Genomic DNA, 21040 nt, shown 5'->3' with positions numbered 1-21040 from the left:
ATATAAAGATACACATATTGTGATTTTTATATATATATATATATATATATATATATATATATTATATATACTGTGTGGTATGTATATATATATGTATATATATATATATATATATATATATATATATATATATATATATATATATAATATGTAGGTAGATATAAAACACACACTGTACAAAGATATAACACACAGTATATAAATAATAGCAGCTCACGGTCAGTTACTCGGTGTCCTCGATCCCGGATACATCATGTGACCCTACTGTCCGAATGCGAAGACCGTCAGCCGCACAGCCCGGAAGTGAGAGTTGGAACGCACAGCCCGGGAGAGTCAGGTGGAACGCACAGCCCGGAAGCGTCAGTTGAAACGCACAGCCTGGAAGCGTCAGGTGGAACGCACAGGCGGAAGTTGGATGTGCAACATCCCTCGGATGAGAGGACGCCTGGCGGGGTATGTACCTACACTGCCTTCATGATAAACATGTAACAGTGATAAATAATGCCCACCTCATAGTGCCATCTCATAGCCGTATACTGCCCACCTTTTGGTGCCATCTCATAGCCATATAATGCCCACTTCGTAGTGCCATCTCATAGCTGTTTAATGCCCACCTCAGTGCCATCTCACAGCCCCATAATGCCCACCAAATAGTGCCATCTCATAGCTGTTTAATGCCCACCTCATAGTGCCATCTCATAGCCATATAATACCCCACCTCATAGTGCGTGTAATGCCCACCCCACATTGCCATCTCATAGCCGTATAATGGTCACCCCCATAGCGCCATCTCCTAGCCTCATAATTCCCACCTCATAGCGCCATCTCATAGCTGTATAATGCCCACCCCACATTGCCATTTCAGTCGTATAATGGTCACCTCATAGCGCCATCTCCTAGCCTCATAATGACCACCACATAGTGCCATCTTATAGCTGTTTAATGCTCACCTCATAGTGCCATCTCACAGCTGTATAATGGCCACCTCATAGCCGTATAATGCCCATCCTACAGTGCCACCTCATAGCCATGTAATGCCCACCTAATAGTGCCATCTCACTGACCTATAATGCCCTCCTCTTAGTGTCATCTCAGCCGTATAATGCCCACCCCACAGTGCCACCTCATAGCCGTATAATGCCCACCTCATAGTCCCATCTCACTGCCGTATAATACCCACCTCAGTGCCATCGCGCAGCTGTATAATGCTCACCTCATAGTGCCATCTCACAGCCGTATAATGCTCACCTCATAGTGCTATCTCGCAGCCGTATAATGCCCACCTCATAGTGCCATCTCACAGCCGTATAATGCCCACCTCATATTGCCATCTCACAGCCGTATAATGCTCACCTCATAGTGCCATCTCACAGCCGTATAATGCTCACCTCATAGTGCCATCTCGCAGCCGTATAATGCCCACCTCATAGCCGTATAATGCTCACCTCATAGCGCCATCTCATAGCCGTATAATGCTCACCTCAAAGCGCCATCTCACAGCCGTATAATGCTCACCTCATAGCGCCATCTCACAGCCGTATAATGCCCACCCCACCTCATAGTGCCATCTCACAGCCATATAATGCTCACCTCATAGTGCCATCTCGCAGCCGTATAATGCTCACCTCATAGTGCCATCTCGCAGCCGTATAATGCCCATCTCATAGTGCCATCTAACAGCCGTATATTGCTCACCTCATGGTGCCATCTCGCAGCCGTATAATTCTCACCTCATAGTGCCATCTCACAGCCGTATAATGCTCACCTCATAGTGCCATCTCGCAGCCGTATAATGCCCACCCGATAGTGCCATCTCACAGCCGTATAATGCTCACCTCATAGTGCCATCTCGCAGCCGTATAATGCCCACCCGATAGTGCCATCTCACAGCCGTATAATGCTCACCTCATAGTGCCATCTCGCAGCCGTATAATGCCCACCTCATAGCCGTATAATGCTCACCTCATAGCGCCATCTCATAGCCGTATAATGCTCACCTCATAGCGCCATCTCACAGCCGTATAATGCTCACCTCATAGTGCCATCTCACAGCCGTATAATGCCCATCTCATAGTGCCATCTAACAGCCGTATATTGCTCACCTCATAGTGCCATCTCATAGCCGTATAATGCTCACCTCATAGCGCCATCTCACAGCCGTATAATGCTCACCTCATAGCGCCATCTCACAGCCGTATAATGCCCACCCCACCTCATAGTGCCATCTCACAGCCATATAATGCTCACCTCATAGTGCCATCTCGCAGCCGTATAATGCTCACCTCATAGTGCCATCTCGCAGCCGTATAATGCCCATCTCATAGTGCCATCTAACAGCCGTATATTGCTCACCTCATAGTGCCATCTCGCAGCCGTATAATTCTCACCTCATAGTGCCATCTCGCAGCCGTATAATGCCCACCCGATAGTGCCATCTCACAGCCGTATAATGCTCACCTCATAGTGCCATCTCGCAGCCGTATAATGCTCACCTCATAGCGCCATCTCACAGCCGTATAATGCCCACCCCACCTCATAGTGCCATCTCACAGCCATATAATGCTCACCTCATAGTGCCATCTCGCAGCCGTTTAATGCTCACCTCATAGTGCCATCTCACAGCCGTATAATGCCCATCTCATAGTGCCATCTAACAGCTGTATATTGCTCACCTCATAGTGCCATCTCATAGCCGTATAATGCTCACCTCATAGTGCCATCTCACAGCCGTATAATGCTCACCTCATAGCGCCATCTCACAGCCGTATAATGCCCACCCCACCTCATAGTGCCATCTCACAGCCATATAATGCTCACCTCATAGTGCCATCTCGCAGCCGTATAATGCTCACCTCATAGTGCCATCTCGCAGCCGTATAATGCCCATCTCATAGTGCCATCTAACAGCCGTATATTGCTCACCTCATAGTGCCATCTCGCAGCCGTATAATTCTCACCTCATAGTGCCATCTCGCAGCCGTATAATACCCACCCGATAGTGCCATCTCACAGCCGTATAATGCTCACCTCATAGTGCCATCTCGCAGCCGTATAATGCCCAGCCCGATAGTGCCATCTCACAGCCGTATAATGCTCACCTCATAGTGCCATCTCGCAGCCGTATAATGCCCACCTCATAGCCGTATAATGCTCACCTCATAGCGCCATCTCATAGCCGTATAATGCTCACCTCATAGCGCCATCTCACAGCCGTATAATGCTCACCTCATAGCGCCATCTCACAGCCGTATAATGCCCACCCCACCTCATAGTGCCATCTCACAGCCATATAATGCTCACCTCATAGTGCCATCTCGCAGCCGTATAATGCTCACCTCATAGTGCCATCTCACAGCCGTATAATGCCCATCTCATAGTGCCATCTAACAGCCGTATATTGCTCACCTCATAGTGCCATCTCGCAGCCGTATAATTCTCACCTCATAGTGCCATCTCACAGCCGTATAATGCTCACCTCATAGGGCCATCTCGCAGCCGTATAATGCCCACCTCATAGCGCCATCTCGCAGCCGTATAATGCTCACCTCATAGCGCCATCTCGCAGCGGTATAATGCTCACCTCATAGTGCCATCTCACAGCCATATAATGTCCACCCCATTGTGCCATCTCACAGCCGTATAATCCTCACCTCATAGTGCCATCTCACAGCCGTATAATGCTCACCTCAGTGCCATCTCACAGCCGTATAATGCTCACCTCAGTGCCATCTCACAGCCGTATAATGCCCACCTCAGTGCCATCTCACAGCCATATAATGCCCACCTCATAGCGCCATCTCACTGCCATTTAATGCCCACATCATAGCGCCATCTCACTGCCATTTAATGCCCACATCATAGTGCCATCTCATAGCCGTATAATAGTACAAACAATAATTCCAGCGCTGATAAGTACAAAGAGTTGGACGGTTTTCTAAATTAATCGACTAAAATACATTTATTTAATGTTAAGATATGCATATTATGCAGACTAAATATTCAAAATGCTGGCAACATACATTACATACATTGTAGATCACAATAAAAACCAGCACATCACTCTGTTCCTGTGTATTTATCACTGGACCTAGGACTGCTTATATGTAAGTCTTTTAACTTTGTAATATTTTGATGGATGGTTTTTCATATTGCTACTGGGTGCAACTAACCACAAGTGTGATCACTTATGCAATCACTCACTAGTATTTAAGTGACTCCTGGATAGAGACATAAACACACCCCTGATGAAGCTGAGTGCCCTTTTGTCAGCGAAACGCGTTGGGACTCTGATTGAATGGACTTTATTTTGGACATTTGTTACAACTCCTTGGAATCTACTGCAGCATTGGGAAAGCACCAGGTGGATCCTATACAGCCGATTCTATTGCTCCTTGGATGCTAAGGACTGTGTGAAATATCTTGGCCCACCATACGGTAACTATTTGCTGCATAAACATTCTAGTTTTCTCCTGGATAAAAGTGGAGATAAAGTTCTAGGTCCAGTGATAAATACACAGGAACAGAGTGATGTGCTGGTTTTTATTGTGATCTACAATGTATGTAATGTATGTTGCCAGCATTTTGAAGATTTATTCTGCATAATATGCATATCTTAAAAATAAAAGTATTTTAGTTGATTAACTTAGTAAACCGTCCATCTCTTTGTGCTTATCAGCGCTGGTATTATTGTTTCTACTACTTTTTCTGTGGGGGCTGACTACCCCTTATACTAGCTGCTTCGTGACAGCGCGTCTCATTAGTTAATTATCATAGCTGTATAATGCCCACCTCTCATAATGCCATCACATAGCTGTATAATGCCCACCTCTCATAGTGCCATCACATAGCTGTATAATGCCCACCTCTCATAGTGCCATCACATAGCTGTATAATGCCCACCTCTCATAGTGCCATCACATAGCTGTATAATGCCCACCTCTCATAGTGCCATCACATAGCTGTATAATGCCCACCTCTCATAGTGCCATCACATAGCTGTATAATGCCCACCTCTCATAGTGCCATCACATAGCTGTATAATGCCCACCTCTCATAGTGCCATCACATAGCTGTATAATGCCCACCTCTCATAGTGCCATCACATAGCTGTATAATGCCCACCTCTCATAGTGTCATCTCACAGCCTTATACTTCCCACCTCATATTGCCACATCCTGATGCCCACCTCACAGCAATATAATGCCCAACTCATAGTGCCATCTCATAGCCATATACTGCCCAGCTCATAGTGCCACCTCATAGCTATATAATAACCCCGTCATAGTGTCATCTCATAGCCATATAATGCCCACCTCATAGCGTCATCTCATAGCCGTATAATGCCCACCTTATAGTGCCATCTCATAGCAGTATAATAAATACCCTGTAGTGCCATCTTATAGCCATATAATGCCCACCTTATAGTGCCATCTCATAGCAGTATAATAAATACCTTATAGTGCCATCTTATAGCCGTATAATGCCCACTTTATAGTGTCTTCTCATAGCCATATACTGCCCATCTCATAGTACCTTCTCATAGCCATATAATGCCCATCTCATAGTGCCATCTCACAGCTGTATGATTCCCACCTTATAGTGCCACCTAACAGCAATATAATGCCCAACTCATAGTGCCATCTCATAATCGTATAATGCCAACCTCATAGTGCCATTTTATAGCCATATACTACCCACCTTATAGTGCCATCTCATAGCCATGTAATGCCCACCTCATATTGCCATACCATAGCCGTATAATGCAATTTCATGATGCCTGCCGCGTAATGCTGACTCCTTATCTGATATCCTCACTACATTGCCATTACATATTAGTGGTAGGTATCGTCTCTGGACACTGGGTACAATTGTGTATGTACCATTGGGATCTAAGTGCAATTTATAGCAATCTATGATTCCCAGATAACCTCAGGGATCATAATTAGAACAATTCCCAGTATTATGCTTCTCTAACATCCCTTTTCCACTGCCTAAAAAACCCGGGTAATTGCCGTGTTTACCGGGGACTTGGTTCAGTGGAAACGGCTCCATGGAAAATATCCCGGTTCTACTGACCCAGGATTTCTTCCCGGGTATCGAGCAGGGTTTTTCGTAGGTAAAACCTGGTAACACTGCAGTGGAAAAGTTCTTACACGGGTTTTCTTCTACAGGGTCCATAGACTCCACAGGCAGACCTTGGGGTGTAGGTGGTGGATCAGGAATCCGGGCACCACGCAGTTAAAGCTTTTCAGCCCCCAGGATGCTCTGGTTTACTCTCCCTATACCCCGCCCCCGAGCCAAAGGCACCTCAGTTTTTCGTTGGTGGCCGGCTGGATTCGGGTCACCATTACGCGGGGTGCTGATCAGGTAGCCCTATTGGCTTTTTATTTTATTTTTTCTACTAAGAGCGCGCGGCAGCAGACTGTCCATAGGATGTCTGCACTGCCGCTCCGTCACCCCTCCGGCGCCGCAACGCCAGTTCAGGCTGGGGATTTCGGGGGCATCCCGGGGTCCCTGCTTGCTGGCCACGTGGACGGATCCAGACTACAAGCCAGACACCAAGGGACAGGTAAGAGCGCGTCATCGCTTGCGGTGACCTGCGTTGCAGCAGTCATACCTCACAGGAGACAGACCGGAGGTGCCGAGTGTGGATGCAGGCTCCAGCCACCGTGATCCACTAGACCACCAGGGTACACTTGGTGCGGGAACCAGCTTCCCGGTAGGTAAACAATCGGCAAGGGGAGGTCAGCTTCCCCATTAGAGCAGTCCCTCAGTTCAGGGCACCACTGCTCGGAGGTCTCGCTTCCCTGAGCTCTTCTCCTCCTCCGGCCACGCCCCCCTGAGGTCTCCGGCGGCCATTTTCTTTCAGTGGCACAGTCGCAGCTCTTCAGGGTAACGCGTGGTCCGATCCCCCTACATACCTCTCCCTGGAGTCAGCGCATGTAGCGCTATACTACCAGACACTGAGTCTATGTAGTTGATTGTAGTGCCAGTTTGCAGTTGTATTTCTGCATTGTATGTGACTTATGCTAGCGCTGCCTGTCTGTGTCTATTTTCTAACTGTCAGCATATATCTATACCTTTTCTCTGATTCTGCCCTAACATACAGATGTAGTCAGGGTGTTTCCTGTACCTCACATCTATAGAACTTAATATTTGCGAGGTTGGTCACATACAGTTGTGCTGTGCACTGTGCCATATCCGGCTGTGTGCTCCTGCAGCTTACCCAAGCATCAGACCACTATATTGCATTTCTACAAGTATCCTACATACTCAGTGGTTGCATTATACCCAGTGCCATATTGTGTACATTGCTATGCAGATATGTCTGGTAGAGACAAGGATAATGAACAGACTTCTGCACCCATTCTGCTATCATGCAGATTATGTGCTGCAGGTTTTGGTGAGGAGGATTTGGTATGGGATGGATTATGTATCAGGTGTCTTAATCCACCATGTGCCTTTTCTCAGGTCCTGGCCTCCATTGCGGGCCGCTTAGCGGTTCCGGCTGTTTTTCCCCCTATGGGGTTACCACAGCAGACTGTTATTCCCCCATAGGGATTATCACAACTGATTCCAACTATACAAACTCCTCCTGTGAGGCACATGGAGGCCACCATGGGTAGATGTTCTCTCTACTTGCAGAGCCTGACGTCTTCTTCTACGGCCAATCAGACCATGTTGCAGGGTGAGAAACCTGCTAAATGTACTGTGTTGTCATCACAGTTCACACAGCTCTCTGAGTCTGAGATGTCATCTGACGATGGAGAGGTTGCTGATGTCTCTAACCCCGACTCCCCTCTGGAGGAGGTGGAGACTCGGTCTAAACTTAATATTCCTGCTTTGGTGCGAGCTGTCAGATCCGTCTTAGTTATAGTCATATATATTATAGTTATAAGATGATGAGCCAGCCCCTTAATCCAAGCACCCTCTGTTTAAACAAATAAAAAGGACTTAAGCTGAATTCCCTCTGCCAGATCAGCTAGTTGATCACATAGCTGCAGCCTGGCAATCGCCTAGTAAGAGGTACCAACCTCAAAGGAGTTTGGCCTCATGTTACCCATTTCCTGAGGCTCATTGTAAAAAATGGTATCCTACAGATAGGAAGGTGGAAACTTGCCTGAAATTTATATTCTCTCTTTCAGGAGCTGTTGTCCGCCTGTCCATGGCTATTTCATGGGTAGCGAAAGCTATAGAGAGCTGGGCCGATGCACTTGAGGACTCCTTTCCCTCAAAGACTTCAGGGGATCATTTGTCGTTGGTTGGTCACATTCAAGATGCGGCTGCATATATTGGAGAAGCTACACTAGATACCAGTCTTCTGACCTCCAGAGTCTCGACCGCAGCCGTGTCTGCTCACCGTACCCTATGGCTGCGCTCTTGGAGGGCGGATGCTGATTCTAAGAAAGGCCTGGAAGGCTTACCTTACAATGGGGAGATCTTGTTTGGCCGTATCTAGACCAGATTTTTGACACATTGGCAGTATCAAAATCTGCATTTCTACCCTCAGCACTAGCTTCTTCCAAGCCTCGAACCTCTTCCTTTAGGTCCCCAGGGAAAGCCCAAAGGACAGTCCTTTCCTAGACAGCTGCCAAGAAGGCCGCCAAACCCAGGAAACAGGCCTGGAGCACAAGACCCCATGCTTATAAACCAGAGGATAAACCCTCAGCCTGACAGGCCTCCCTCTGGGGGATCCCAGAATGGGAGGCCGACTTCTTCAGTTTGCCCAGTGCTGGTGTCAAACCACCATGGATGCTTGGCTAAGAGAAGTGGTCTCCCACGGGTACACGCTCTCATTTCACAGATGGTCTGCCCACCAGTTTTTCTACACAGGCCCTCATTCAGACCCGAACAAGGTCTTACAAATCCAGAAAGCCATGCAGTCCTTGCTGCTAGCAGGGGTGATTGTGCTAGTCCCACTATCTCAGTGAGGGACTGGTTATTATTATTATTATACTCTTTCTGGTTCAGAAGCCGAATGGGTCTCATCGGCCTGTCCTCAACCTCAGATCCTTGAGCAAATTCCTAAGGGGGCCAAAGTTCAGGATGGTAACCCTATGCTCCGTCATCCTAACTATGGCCTCCCCACCAGTTTATCTGCACAGGCCCTCCTTCAGACACGCACAAGGCCCTACAGATCCAGAAAGCCATACAGTCCCTGCTGCAAGCTGGGGTAATTGTGCCAGTCCCGCTATCTCAGCGAGGGACTGGTTATTATTCTACTCTCTTTTTTGTTTCGGAAGCCGAATGGGTCTCATCGGCCTATCCTCAACCTCAAATCCCTGAAAACATTCCTCAGGGTGCCAAGGTTGAGGATGGAAACCCTTCGCTCCATCATACTGGCTATGGAACCTGGGGACTTTATGGTATCGCTGGATATTCAGGACGCATACCTGCATGTGCCAATAATGCTCTCTCACCAGCATTATCTCCGGTTTGCTATACTACAGCAACACTTTCAATTACGGGCTCCGTCCTTTGGCCTATCCACAGCTCTGCGGATATTTACCAAAGTTATGGCTATCATGGTGGCCCATCTGCGGAGTCAGGGTGTCCGGCTGCTATCATATTTGGATGACCTCCTGCTATTAGCGGGTTATCCAGAAGTGCTCCACCACCATATGCAACTAACACTTGCGTTTCTACAAGCACGTGGGTGGTTAATCAATTGGAAAAAGTCCTCACTGAATTCCTCGCAGAGGATGATTCATCTGGGAGCCTTGCTGGATTCTCAACAGCAGAGAATCTTTCTGACTTCAGACAAGATCTCCACATTACAACTACGAGTACGCAGATGCCTCTACAGTCTCCAGGTGTCAATCCACTCAGCGATGCAGGTTCTGGGATCCATGGTGTCCACCTTCTACATGGTGGAAAATGCTCAGTTTCATTCCAGGCCTCTGCAATGGCTGATCCTCACCAGGTGGAACGGATTACCCCATCGGATCAAGGCTCAGACAATGGTGCTCTCTCCGTAAGTGCGTCTGTCTTTGTCTTGGTAGCTACTGATGTCTCATCTAACCAAGGGTTGCCCCTTTAGGATCCCGGACTGGGTAATCCTAACAACAGACGCCAGTCTCCGGGGCTGGGGCGCAGTGACCGGTCCAAACTCCTTTCAGGGTCGTTAGACTGCAGTCGAAGCAACCCTACCAATCAACATATTGGAACTTCGGGCTGTTTACAGGGCCCTCAAATTGGCCAAACACATCAGGGGAAACCCGTGCAAGTTCAGTCCGACAACACCACAACGGTGGCTTACATCAACCATCAAGGAGGCACTCGAAGTCGGGCAGCAATGACAGAAGTGTCACACATTCTGACATGGGCAGAGTGTCATCTCCTGGCCATTTCTGCAGTGTTCATACCGGGAGTTCTCAATTGGGAAGCGGACTTCCTCAGCCGTCACAACGTGCATCCCAGGAAATGGTCTCTTCATCAAGAGGTGTTTCAACTCCTAGTGGACAAATGGGGCCACCCAGAGGTGGACTTCATGCCCTCCCAACACAATCACAAGTTGCCAGTGTACGGGTCCAGAACCAGAGCTGCCGAGGCAACCTTGGTGGACGTAAGACAGCTTCTGCTAGGATTTACCACAGAGTGTGGCATACATATTTACAATGGTGTCATCCCAGAGCTTACGACCCCCAGGTGTTTCGGATTTCCAGAGTCCTTGCCTTCTTTCAAGCTGGATTGGACCTTGGCCTCCGCCTGGCCCTACTGAAAGTGCATGTCTTTGCTATGTCAGTATGGTTCCAACATAGAATTGCTGCGTTAAAGGATATCCGCACCTTCCTCCAGGGTGTCCTCCAGATTCAACCTCCCTTTGTCCCCCCATTTGCTCCTTGGGACTTGGCAGTAGTTCTTCTGGCCCTCCAGGGTCCTCCATTTGAACCCCTAGATTCAGGGGAACTCAAGTGGTTAACAGCAAATACTCTTTCTTCTGGCTATTACCTCCGCTAGGAGGTTGTCAGAGTTCGCGGCGCTTTCCTGTCGCTCCTCTTTTCTGATATTTCACCAGGACAGGGCTGTGCTACGGACTCGCCCTGGGTTCCTTCCTAAAGTTGTTTCTAGTTTCCACGTTAATGAGGAAATTATAGTCCCGGCTTTTCAATCATCGGACCTCTCGGCAGGTGAGGCCTCTTTTGGATGTGGTCCGCGCCCTCAGGATTTATGTGGACCGTACCAGTTCCCTTCGGAAATCAGGCTCCTTATTTGTGCTCTATGGATTTCACAAGAATAGATGGCCAGCCAATAAGCAAACATTAGCTAGATGGCCGGATTCTCCTCTCGGCGCAGGAGCGTCCCCACCCTTAAAAGGACTGCTTTGGGGCATCCCCAAAGTCTCCCTGTGGAGCCTATGGACCCTGAAGAAGAAAATGAGTTATGGTAAAACTTACCTTTGTTAACTCTCTTTCTTCGAAGTCCATAGGGTCCACAGGGCACCCGCCCTGACGCACTTGGCTTCAGATGGATTTTGTTTCTGGACACCGTTTTTCCGAAATGGAGGCAACACGGGAAAAACCCAGAACGAGGGTGCAGTGGAAACGGGGTCTAAACCGGGTATGACCCGGCAAAATGCTGGGTAAAAAATCCCTGGACAGACCCGGGATTTTGGTGGAAAAGGGGTATTGAACAGGAAGACTTCCTCGTGGGCAGTCACATAAAGCCATGCTCATGAGATCACATTAAGCACAATCCCTTTATCAGTTCCTCCATCAAAAGTAATGTTATCACTTACACATTCCTCCTCTTCTCCATGCTCTCCGTCTAGGACCTTATGAAAGTCACATACAGAAGTCCCGATAACTCATGATGACCTGGCCACTTCCACACAGTGTTGTATGAGCCCCTCGTCAGTGTTACGTCACTTCATATACTCATGCCCACCGTTCTGTTTTTCGGTATTATGCTGCGATAATAGTGCCCTTACTGATGTCTTGCCTTTTCTCTCTCCCTATCTGCTGTGTATAGCATCGCCTGCACATACTATAATGTCCCTGACTACACAGCCAGATACATGGCAAGGGCAGGTGCACCTAATGCACTGACTGCACACATACAGATGGAATGCCTATGTATTTGTGTATATATTTGTTCTGCTACACAGGTAATTTTTATTCCTCATATAGCTCACTCTACAGCGGTGGTCACCTCACAGTCAGGCTCAAGACCCAGATTACATTCTTATAGACTTCAGGATGAACAAGGACAGAGGACACCTGACGGAGAAAATATTATCTCTTACCCTGGAGATCATGCATCTGCTGACCGGAGAGGTGACAGTGATATCACTTATATCTATAGTAATAACACAGGGACATGACTGGGGGAGGTGAGGGGATCTGGGAGTGTCACAGTGACGTCACTTATATCTATAGTAATAATACAGGGATATGACTGGGGAGGTGAGGGGATATGGGAGTGTCACAGTGACATTACTAATATCTATAGTAATAATATAGGGACATAACTGGGGAAGTGAGTGGATTTGGGAGTGAATGCAGTAATAGTGTCTTTTCCAATACACAGGATCACACAGTAGTGAAGAAGACACCCGGTGACTGTGAGAAAACCAGCAGCTGTCCTCGTGTGTCAGGAGAACTGAGCAGGACCCAGAGCCCCATCACGGTGCCTCCACTGATACATAAGAGACACAATGACCAGAAGATCCTGGAACTCACCTACAAGATCATTCAGCTGCTGACTGGAGAGGTGACTGCTGGGAATGGGACATTATACAGTAACACCAGGGGATGGGTCTGGGTGATGACTGGAGAGGTGACTGCTGGGAATGGGACATTATAGAGTAACACCAGGGGATGTGTCTGGGTGATGACTGGAGAGGTGACTGCCGGGAATGGGACATTATACAGTAACACCAGATGATGTGTCTGGGTGATGACTGGAGAGGTGACTGCCGGGAATGGGACATTATACAGTAACACCAGGGGATGGGTCTGGGTGATGACTGGAGAGGTGACTGCTGGGAATGGGACATTATAGAGTAACACCAGGGGATGGGTCTGGGTGATGACTGGAGAGGTGACTGCTGGGAATGGGACATTATACAGTAACACCAGATGATGTGTCTGGGTGATGACTGGAGAGGTGACTGCTGGGAATGGGACATTATACAGTAACACCAGGGGATGTGTCTGGGTGATGACTGGAGAGGTGACTGCTGGGAATGGGACATTATAGAGTAACACCAGGGGATGTGTCTGGGTGATGACTGGAGAGGTGACTGCTGGGAATGGGACATTATACAGTAACACCAGGGGATATACCTTGGTGATGACTGTATCATTGTGTGTGTCAGGTTCCTATAAGGTGTCAGGATGTCACTGTCTATTTCTCTATGGAGGAGTGGGAGTATATAGAAGGACACAGGGGTCTGTACAAGGACGTGATGATGGAGAATCACCGGCCCCTCACATCACTGGGTAAGAGGAGACTGTCATTTATTGTACAGGGGAGAGCAGGTATGGGGCCCCCTATATACACATCATCTGATAACCACATATATACAATGTACTCAGTCACTGTGTGTCTCCTACAGATGGACCCAGTAACAGAAATACCCCAGAGAGATGTCCCCGTCCTCTATATTCCCAGGATTGTACAGCGGAGAATCACAGGATCCCACAGAAGCATCAGGTAGGTGGGATTTAGGGTCTTATCAATGTACCAAAGTGACTGTCACTATATGATTTGTAAAGGAGCTGTGTGTATCTTATTTACTGTTTTTGTGTTGTTTAATCTCGTTATTGAAATAAGAAATTAATTGTTTTAATGTTTTTTGGGGTTATATAGGGTGAATATTTGACTGAAATTAAAGTAGAACCTATGGAGGGAGAACAAGAGACATATGTGAGGGTTGGTCAGCAATGTAAGGAGGAGGAAATCCCTACAGATATCAGCACTGGTGAGTAATAAAACAGTCACATATTCTCCTTGCTCAGTCACTATAACAATCGCTTATCCTACACCCTCCTCTGTCAGTTCATACATCAGGAGCCATGAGCTTCTATTATACTCCTGTTCTCCCCTTCACGTTACTGTGTGTTACCAGCCCAGAGATCTGACCAGTCTCCTCCCCACACTCTCTGGTGTATCTCATACATCAGGAGCCATCAGCCCCTATTATACTCCTGCTCTCCCCATCACATCATGTCACTGTGTGTTACCAGCCCACAGATCTGACCAGTCTCCTCCCCACACTCTGGTGTATCTCATACATCAGGAGCCATCAGCCCCTATTATACTCCTGCTCTTCCCCTCACATCATGTCACTGTGTGTTACCAGCCCAGAGATCTGACCAGTCTCCTCCCCACACTCTCTGGTGTATCTCATACATCAGGAGCCATCATCCCCTATTATACTCCTGCTCTCCCCCCTCACATCATGTTACTGTGTGTTACCAGCCCAGAGATCTGAACAGTCTCCTCCCCACACTCTCTGGTGTATCTTATACATCAGGAGCCATCATCCCCTATTATACTCCTGCTCTCCCCCCTCACATCATGTTACTGTGTGTTACCAGCCCAGAGATCTGAACAGTCTCCTCCCCACACTCTCTGGTGTATCTCATACATCAGGAGCCATCATCCCCTATTATACTCCTGCTCTCCCCCTCACATCATGTCACTGTGTGTTACCAGCCCAGAGATCTGACCAGTCTCCTCCCCACACTTTCTGGTGTATCTTATACATCAGGAGCCATCATCCCCTATTATACTCCTGCTCTCCCCTCTCACATTATGTCACTGTGTGTTACCAGCCCAGATATCTGACCAGTCTCCTCCCCACACTCTCTGGTGTATCTCATACATCAGGATCCATCAGCCCCTATTATACTCCTGCTCTCCCCTCTCACATTATGTCACTGTGTGTTACCAGCCCAGAGATCTGACCAGTCTCCTCCCCACACTTTCTGGTGTATCTTATACATCAGGAGCCATCATCCCCTATTATACTCCTGCTCTCCCCCCTCACATCATGTTACTGTGTGTTACCAGCCCAGAGATCTGACCAGTCTCCTCCCCACACTCTCTGGTGTATCTCATACATCAGGAGCCATCATCCCCTATTATACTCCTGCTCTCCCCCTCACATCATGTCACTGTGTGTTACCAGCCCAGAGATCTGACCAGTCTCCTCCCCACACTTTCTGGTGTATCTTATACATCAGGAGCCATCATCCCCTATTATACTCCTGCTCTCCCCTCTCACATTATGTCACTGTGTGTTACCAGCCCAGATATCTGACCAGTCTCCTCCCCACACTCTCTGGTGTATCTCATACATCAGGATCCATCAGCCCCTATTATGCTCCTGCTCTCCCCCTCACATCATGTCACTGTGTGTTTCCAGCCCAGAGATCTGACCATTCTAGTTCCCACACTCTCTGGTGTATCTCATACATCAGGAGCCATCAGCCCCTATTATACTCCTGCTCTCCCCCTCACATCATGTCACTGTGTGTTACCAGCCCAGAGATCTGACCAGTCTCCTTCCCACACTCTCTGGTGTATCTCATACATCAGGATCCATCAGCCCCTATTATGCTCCTGCTCTCCCCCTCACATCATGTCACTGTGTGTTTCCAGCCCAGAGATCTGACCATTCTAGTTCCCACACTCTCTGGTGTATCTCATACATCAGGAGCCATCAGCCCCTATTATACTCCTGCTCTCCCCCTCACATCATGTCACTGTGTGTTACCAGCCCAGAGATCTGACCAGTCTCCTCCCCACACTCTCTGGTGTATCTCATATATCTGGACAAGGGAAATTACACTAGTGGTTTAGTCAGATCAGTGGTATGAGACCATGTGATATTATCGTGTCCGATAATGCTGGCTGGTCAATATGTTTGCGTGGGCGATGTCAATCACCAAACTCCGCATTTTGGCAGAGCTGCCTGATGTTGTCATGCGGTGCAATATATCTGTGGCCATGGTACTGCTACTGTGTCATATCTGCTATTTATATATATATATTTTTTACATACCTTTATATTATTTTCAGTGGTTAAAAGCAAGAGGAAGAAGCCCTTGGAGGGATATTCTCCAGAGAGTATGTCTCTGGATTTTAAAATTGAAGATGAGGTCGTTACCTGCAAGTCCCCAGGGAAAAACGCCATTACCCCAAATATACATCAAGTATTTCACAGTGCTGATCTATCATCTGCTCCCTCTAATCATTCGGACTGTGTTCCTAACAACTCTGATATTGTTACACATACTACAGTTTTTAAAGGTAACTTTGCTTGTTCTGATTGCGGTAAATGCTTTAGAAACAAGGCTATCTTTGATAGACATAAACAGACTCACACAGGTGAGAGGCCATTTCTATGCTCTGATTGCGGGAAATGTTTTACAAAAAAATCAAATCTTGTTGCACATCAGAGAAGTCACGTTGTAAACAAACAATTTCCGTGTTCTCAGTGTGGGAAACGTTTTCCAAGTAAATCAAATCTTTTTCGACATCAAAGAAGCCACACTGGGGAGAAGCCATTTCCGTGCTCTGAATGTGGAAAATATTTTACACAGAAATCAGACCTTCGCCGGCATCAGGTTATTCACACAGGTCTGAAACCGTTTTCGTGCTCTGAGTGTGGGAAAAGTTTTCCATGTAAATCAAATTTTGTTAGACATCAGAGAAGTCACACAGGGGAGAAACCATTTCCATGTTCTCAGTGTGGGAAATGTTTTGCACAGAAATCACATCTGGTTTCACATCAAAGACTTCACATCGGTGAGAAACATTTTACGCACAAACCAGATTCTGGTAGACACACACGAACTTGGGTCGTAAAGAAACCGTTTTCATGTACTGTTTGTGGGAAATGTTTCCCATGTAAATCAAATTTTGTTAGACATCAGAGAAGTCACACAGGTGAGAAGCCGTTTCCGTGTTCTCAGTGTGGGGGATGTTTTACACAGAAATCAGATCTTGATAGACATCAGGTAATTCACACAGGTCTCAAACCATTTCCATGTACAGTGTGCGGGAAATGTTTTAGACAAGTATCAAATCTTGTTAAGCATCAGAGACGTCACACGGGCGAAAAACCATTTTCATGTTCTGAGTGTGGGAAACGTTTTATTGAAAAGGCAGCTCTTATTGCACATCAGAGAATACACATAGGAAGAAAACAATTTCCGTGAGCTGACATATATGAAACAAGGTTAAAGGCAATACTCCAAAGGTTGCAAATTCAGTCCATTATAAAGATTTAATAAATCATTTGGTTTTGAATAGCTGTCATATTCTTTTTAAATATTTGAAGTATTCCTATTGGTTGCCCAGGCTACTCCTATTTTTTACAATGCTGCCAGAGCTGGATATTTATGGCTAATTACAGTAGATATTTATATTTTTATTACTGTGTTTACTTATTTGCGATCGCAATGTAATCTCAGCACAACATAATTACGCCCACTTTACCTTGTAAAAATCCATAATACTTAGCAGACTAGCAAAACTATCGGACACATCGAGTACCATCGGCCCCTCACGCACCCTTGCACAAGGTCAGACCTTACTCAGAAATTGCTAACATGAACGCACGCTATGGGAGCTGAAGCTGCGTATGCCGTCGCAGTGGGTAATTTATGCATGCTCCTGCAACGGTGTGCAAAGGCACTGGCGCGCCTGCGTTCGACGAATCACCCCGTTACCACCCACAAATGGCACTTCCTGTCAATTACTCTGCGATGGGTCTGCGTGGTCTCTGCAATCGCAGTCCTAATTGCAATGGCTAGTTCACGCACTGCGATGCATACCCATGCACAGTACGCAACAATCGACCGATAACGTGCGTATTAGCAACTGCGTTCCTTGCTGAATCAGGCTTTAAATTCTCTATACATGCTCTACCGCATTGGTCTGCCTTATTTTTCTGCACCTTTGCTGTCAGCTTTCTCCACTACTTTGCCCTTAATTGGATCCCTGGGTTAATGCTGCCTTTAAAATCTAGCACAGAAATTGTGCTGATTGAGTCTTTGATGATTTGCACCCCCTGGTGGAGATTCAGAAAAGGACTAATCTCTAGGCTCCACATCTTCATTCGTTTGTTCCTGTTTGCAGTGCACCTCCTTTTAAAATGGGGCCTGAAAAAGAAATTAGCAGGATGCCTGTCTGTCTGTGTAGAGGGAGTACTACTTCTTATATCAACATATCACTTACTGTACATGCTTTACATGTTCACCTTCTCCTTCAGCATATTTTCTTCTTTGCTGGTAAAAGCATCTGGAGAACCAACGTCTATTTGGAACAGACCATCTTCCTTTAACTGATACAGCTCCGGGGCCAGTCACATTTGCAGCTTTGGTATCTACAGTCTCTCTGTCTCCAACAATTTGCAGAAACTTCAGCGTGTTATTTCTCTTAATGGAAGTCCAATGGACAAAGGCTTCATTGCGATTGATGAATCCATAACCCTTACGCACGTGAAACCATACGACAGTGCCGAAGACCTTAGTGTTGATGACTTTCCTCTCTCCCAAGTCAGCCCTGCTATCTGCTTGTTTTTCTTGCAGGGTAGAGAGAGAGCTTAGGAGCTCTTGCATTTCATGAATGTAATCTGGTCCTCCTATTTGGATGTTTCAGCTGCTCGGCCACCTGGAATTCCAGAGAGTTGATGCATCCTCTTGCAGGGACATCTGTACATTATGCTGCTCTTCCTCTTGCTTTTCTACCACTCCACTGGGAACAGGATTTTCAGTTCTTATAACACAAAGCTATTTTTGTAGCTCCTTCTTTCTTTCATCTAGTTGAATATTGAAGCTATCTTATTCTTGAATTGTCCTTTGCAGCTGAGCCACATTAAGTTTTTTCATCCTAGACAATTCATTTTCTCAAATTTAATATGTTTGCCAGGTGTTCTGTCACCACTGTCTGGTACAGCATGTCACACAGACTATTCACAATCCACTGCTCTTCTTGGATGGTAGAAATTCCTGGGATTGGAGCTTTCCTTCCACATCTCCTGCTTCTACAACCTTTAATTCCACCACAGGTTTCTTCTGCCACTTGGATACTGCCACAACCTCTGGTAAATGTTTAGGGGCAGTGAGGTAAGCTTGTACCTCCTTAATGCTCTCATCAGCCTCACCATCCAATATATTTTGAGATTTGTTTCTTTTCCAGATTTAGTGCTCTTGATTTCCCTTTCGACACGATTGACTCCATTAGGTCAAAATCTTTCTTGACCTTTTTTTCGCACCAGAGAGACAATTTCTGGGTCTTTCTTTTCTGTTTTCCATTTTTGATCATCTAAGATCACAACCTCATCCAAGTCTGCTCTACTCATACGCTTTTGTTTGTTTTTTTATCCATTTTCTCTTTTTGTCGTCTAGCACCCCAAGGTGCCACTGCTAGGGCAACATGGCCATCATCATCTTAATTTTTTTACTACTTTCCCATGATGTCAAGGTCTAGTAGTTTGTTCCCAGTCTAGTCCCTCAAAACAAGTGGCTGCTGGCAGCTTAGTGTCAAACAGGGTCTGCTTGTTGCTTTCGATCCCAGCGGTGCCTCCAAATGTTACACCCGCATCAGATGTGACCAGCCTGAAATGCATAGGGGCTGGCTGCTGAAGATAATCTTCCAGCAGCCACCAATCTCAGTGGGACCTCCCAACCCCCTCTGCATCCTGTAACCTCCCCCAGTGTCTGCAATGCAGCTAATTACTGCTGATCACTCATTCGGTGGCTACAGAGAAGCAGCCACTGAGAAAATGTAAGGCAAGCAGCCCTCAAGTCGCAATGACGCAATAATCGATGCTTCGCTATATCGCAGGTCGATATTAAAAAAGGTCAATATTAATGATGTGTTTCAAAAAAATTTTTATAAAATCATGTTGGATAAGTTTGAAATAAGTGTTCATGACCTAATTCAATCATTTCAAAAAATGTCAATTGCTGAGCAGTTTTTGTTAAAAAAATATTAGTGGTTGAACCAAGATTCTACTCTCAATGACGCTTTGACAGCGTACGGATAGAGAAGTTAGGGTGTAAGACTAGATACACTACTACAGAGATATTACGCACAAACAGTAGGACATTTCTAACTTTATAAAAAAGTGTGCAGGTATATACATTACCTACAGCTTTGCTTTAGGATGCTTATCCTAATTACAAATTAACACATATTTGGAGGCATTAAACCAAAGTCCATGAGAATACAGCCTGTAAAATTTACCAGAATGGCTGCCTGCAATTTGGGTGACAATTGTGGTTTAATGTCAATTTTTATTTGAGTGTATATACACCTTAACCATTCGAATATCTTTTCTTAATAGCTGTGGCTATACCTATACTAGTGACAGTGCATGGCTGGCCTGGGTTTTATGACGATTCATATATTGTGTTCTGTTTTATTGTGCCCACTGGCTAATGAAATACGTTTTAGGTGTTTTTATGTCTTATCTGTGTTTTATTCCTTATTTAATGAATACGTAGATGTTATAACATTACTGTGTTTATAGGAATATGACATGCAGATATGTGGTCTGTATACAAATTAGGTAATAAAATTTTGCATTACTGACCAATTTGTCTTACTGTTTTAATTGCATTTATTTAAAGAGGAAGGAAAGAGTTGAAAGGCTGTACAAGGTATGGAGGGAAGAGTGAAAATGAGTCTGGGGGCTCAGAAAGGGTACTATGTGAGTTTGTTATATGGGTTCTATTATTATACTGTTCTCTTTAGTCGTCCACTAACTGGTTTTTATATTTAGATAGTAAACTCGCTATCTCATTTTGCTATTGGTGCATAGTCATCCATATACCTGACCTGGTCTCGTTGACTTTAATAATCCAATTCCTAACGTTAGTTACTTATTGCTGCCATATTGGTTACGTTTAATGAATGTTTTGAGAGTGATCTCTTTTAAGCTTGGGTGAGGACTATACGGGACCTTGTTGCCTGTTTATCAAGCTTTTTTTTTCCATAAAGTTATGTAGAGACTGCAGTTTCTGCATGAAACCCCCCTGCTATAATATAAAACCAGCCCCAAAATGATCATGGAAATCCT

The 21040-nt window shown here is 46.1% G+C and overlaps 2 protein-coding genes across 2 annotated transcripts in view; one reads left to right on the top strand and one right to left on the bottom strand.

The window, feature by feature from the left end:
* LOC148435685 (uncharacterized) overlaps positions 1–21040 on the bottom strand; it is a 132403-nt gene that overhangs the window by 70220 nt on the left and 41143 nt on the right. The gene's annotated exons all lie outside the window — the stretch shown is intronic.
* LOC148435686 (uncharacterized) lies at positions 406–20524 on the top strand. The gene is made up of 7 exons (XM_088465647.1): positions 406–453; positions 12129–12275; positions 12529–12711; positions 13319–13442; positions 13559–13656; positions 13813–13924; positions 16030–20524. Exons 2-7 carry the CDS (start codon positions 12198–12200, stop codon positions 17169–17171), a joined length of 1737 nt encoding a protein of 578 aa, XP_088321773.1. The 5' UTR covers positions 406–453; positions 12129–12197; the 3' UTR covers positions 17172–20524.

The sequence above is a fragment of the Taudactylus pleione genome, unplaced genomic scaffold, assembly GCF_031769625.1.
Source record: "Taudactylus pleione unplaced genomic scaffold, aTauple2 ptg002080l, whole genome shotgun sequence".
Classification (NCBI taxonomy): domain Eukaryota; kingdom Metazoa; phylum Chordata; class Amphibia; order Anura; family Myobatrachidae; genus Taudactylus; species Taudactylus pleione.
The sequence above is the reverse complement of the archived record's forward strand: the minus strand, read 5'-3'. Positions and strand labels throughout refer to the sequence as shown.

Coding starts and splice junctions, on each gene's coding strand:
- LOC148435686 (XM_088465647.1), top strand. CDS start 12,198: ATGAACAAGGACAGAGGACACCTGACGGAGAAAATATTATCTCTTACC. Junction 13,443..13,558: donor CCGGCCCCTCACATCACTGG/GTAAGAGGAGAC, acceptor TGTCTCCTACAG/ATGGACCCAGTAACAGAAAT. Junction 13,925..16,029: donor CCCTACAGATATCAGCACTG/GTGAGTAATAAA, acceptor TATTATTTTCAG/TGGTTAAAAGCAAGAGGAAG.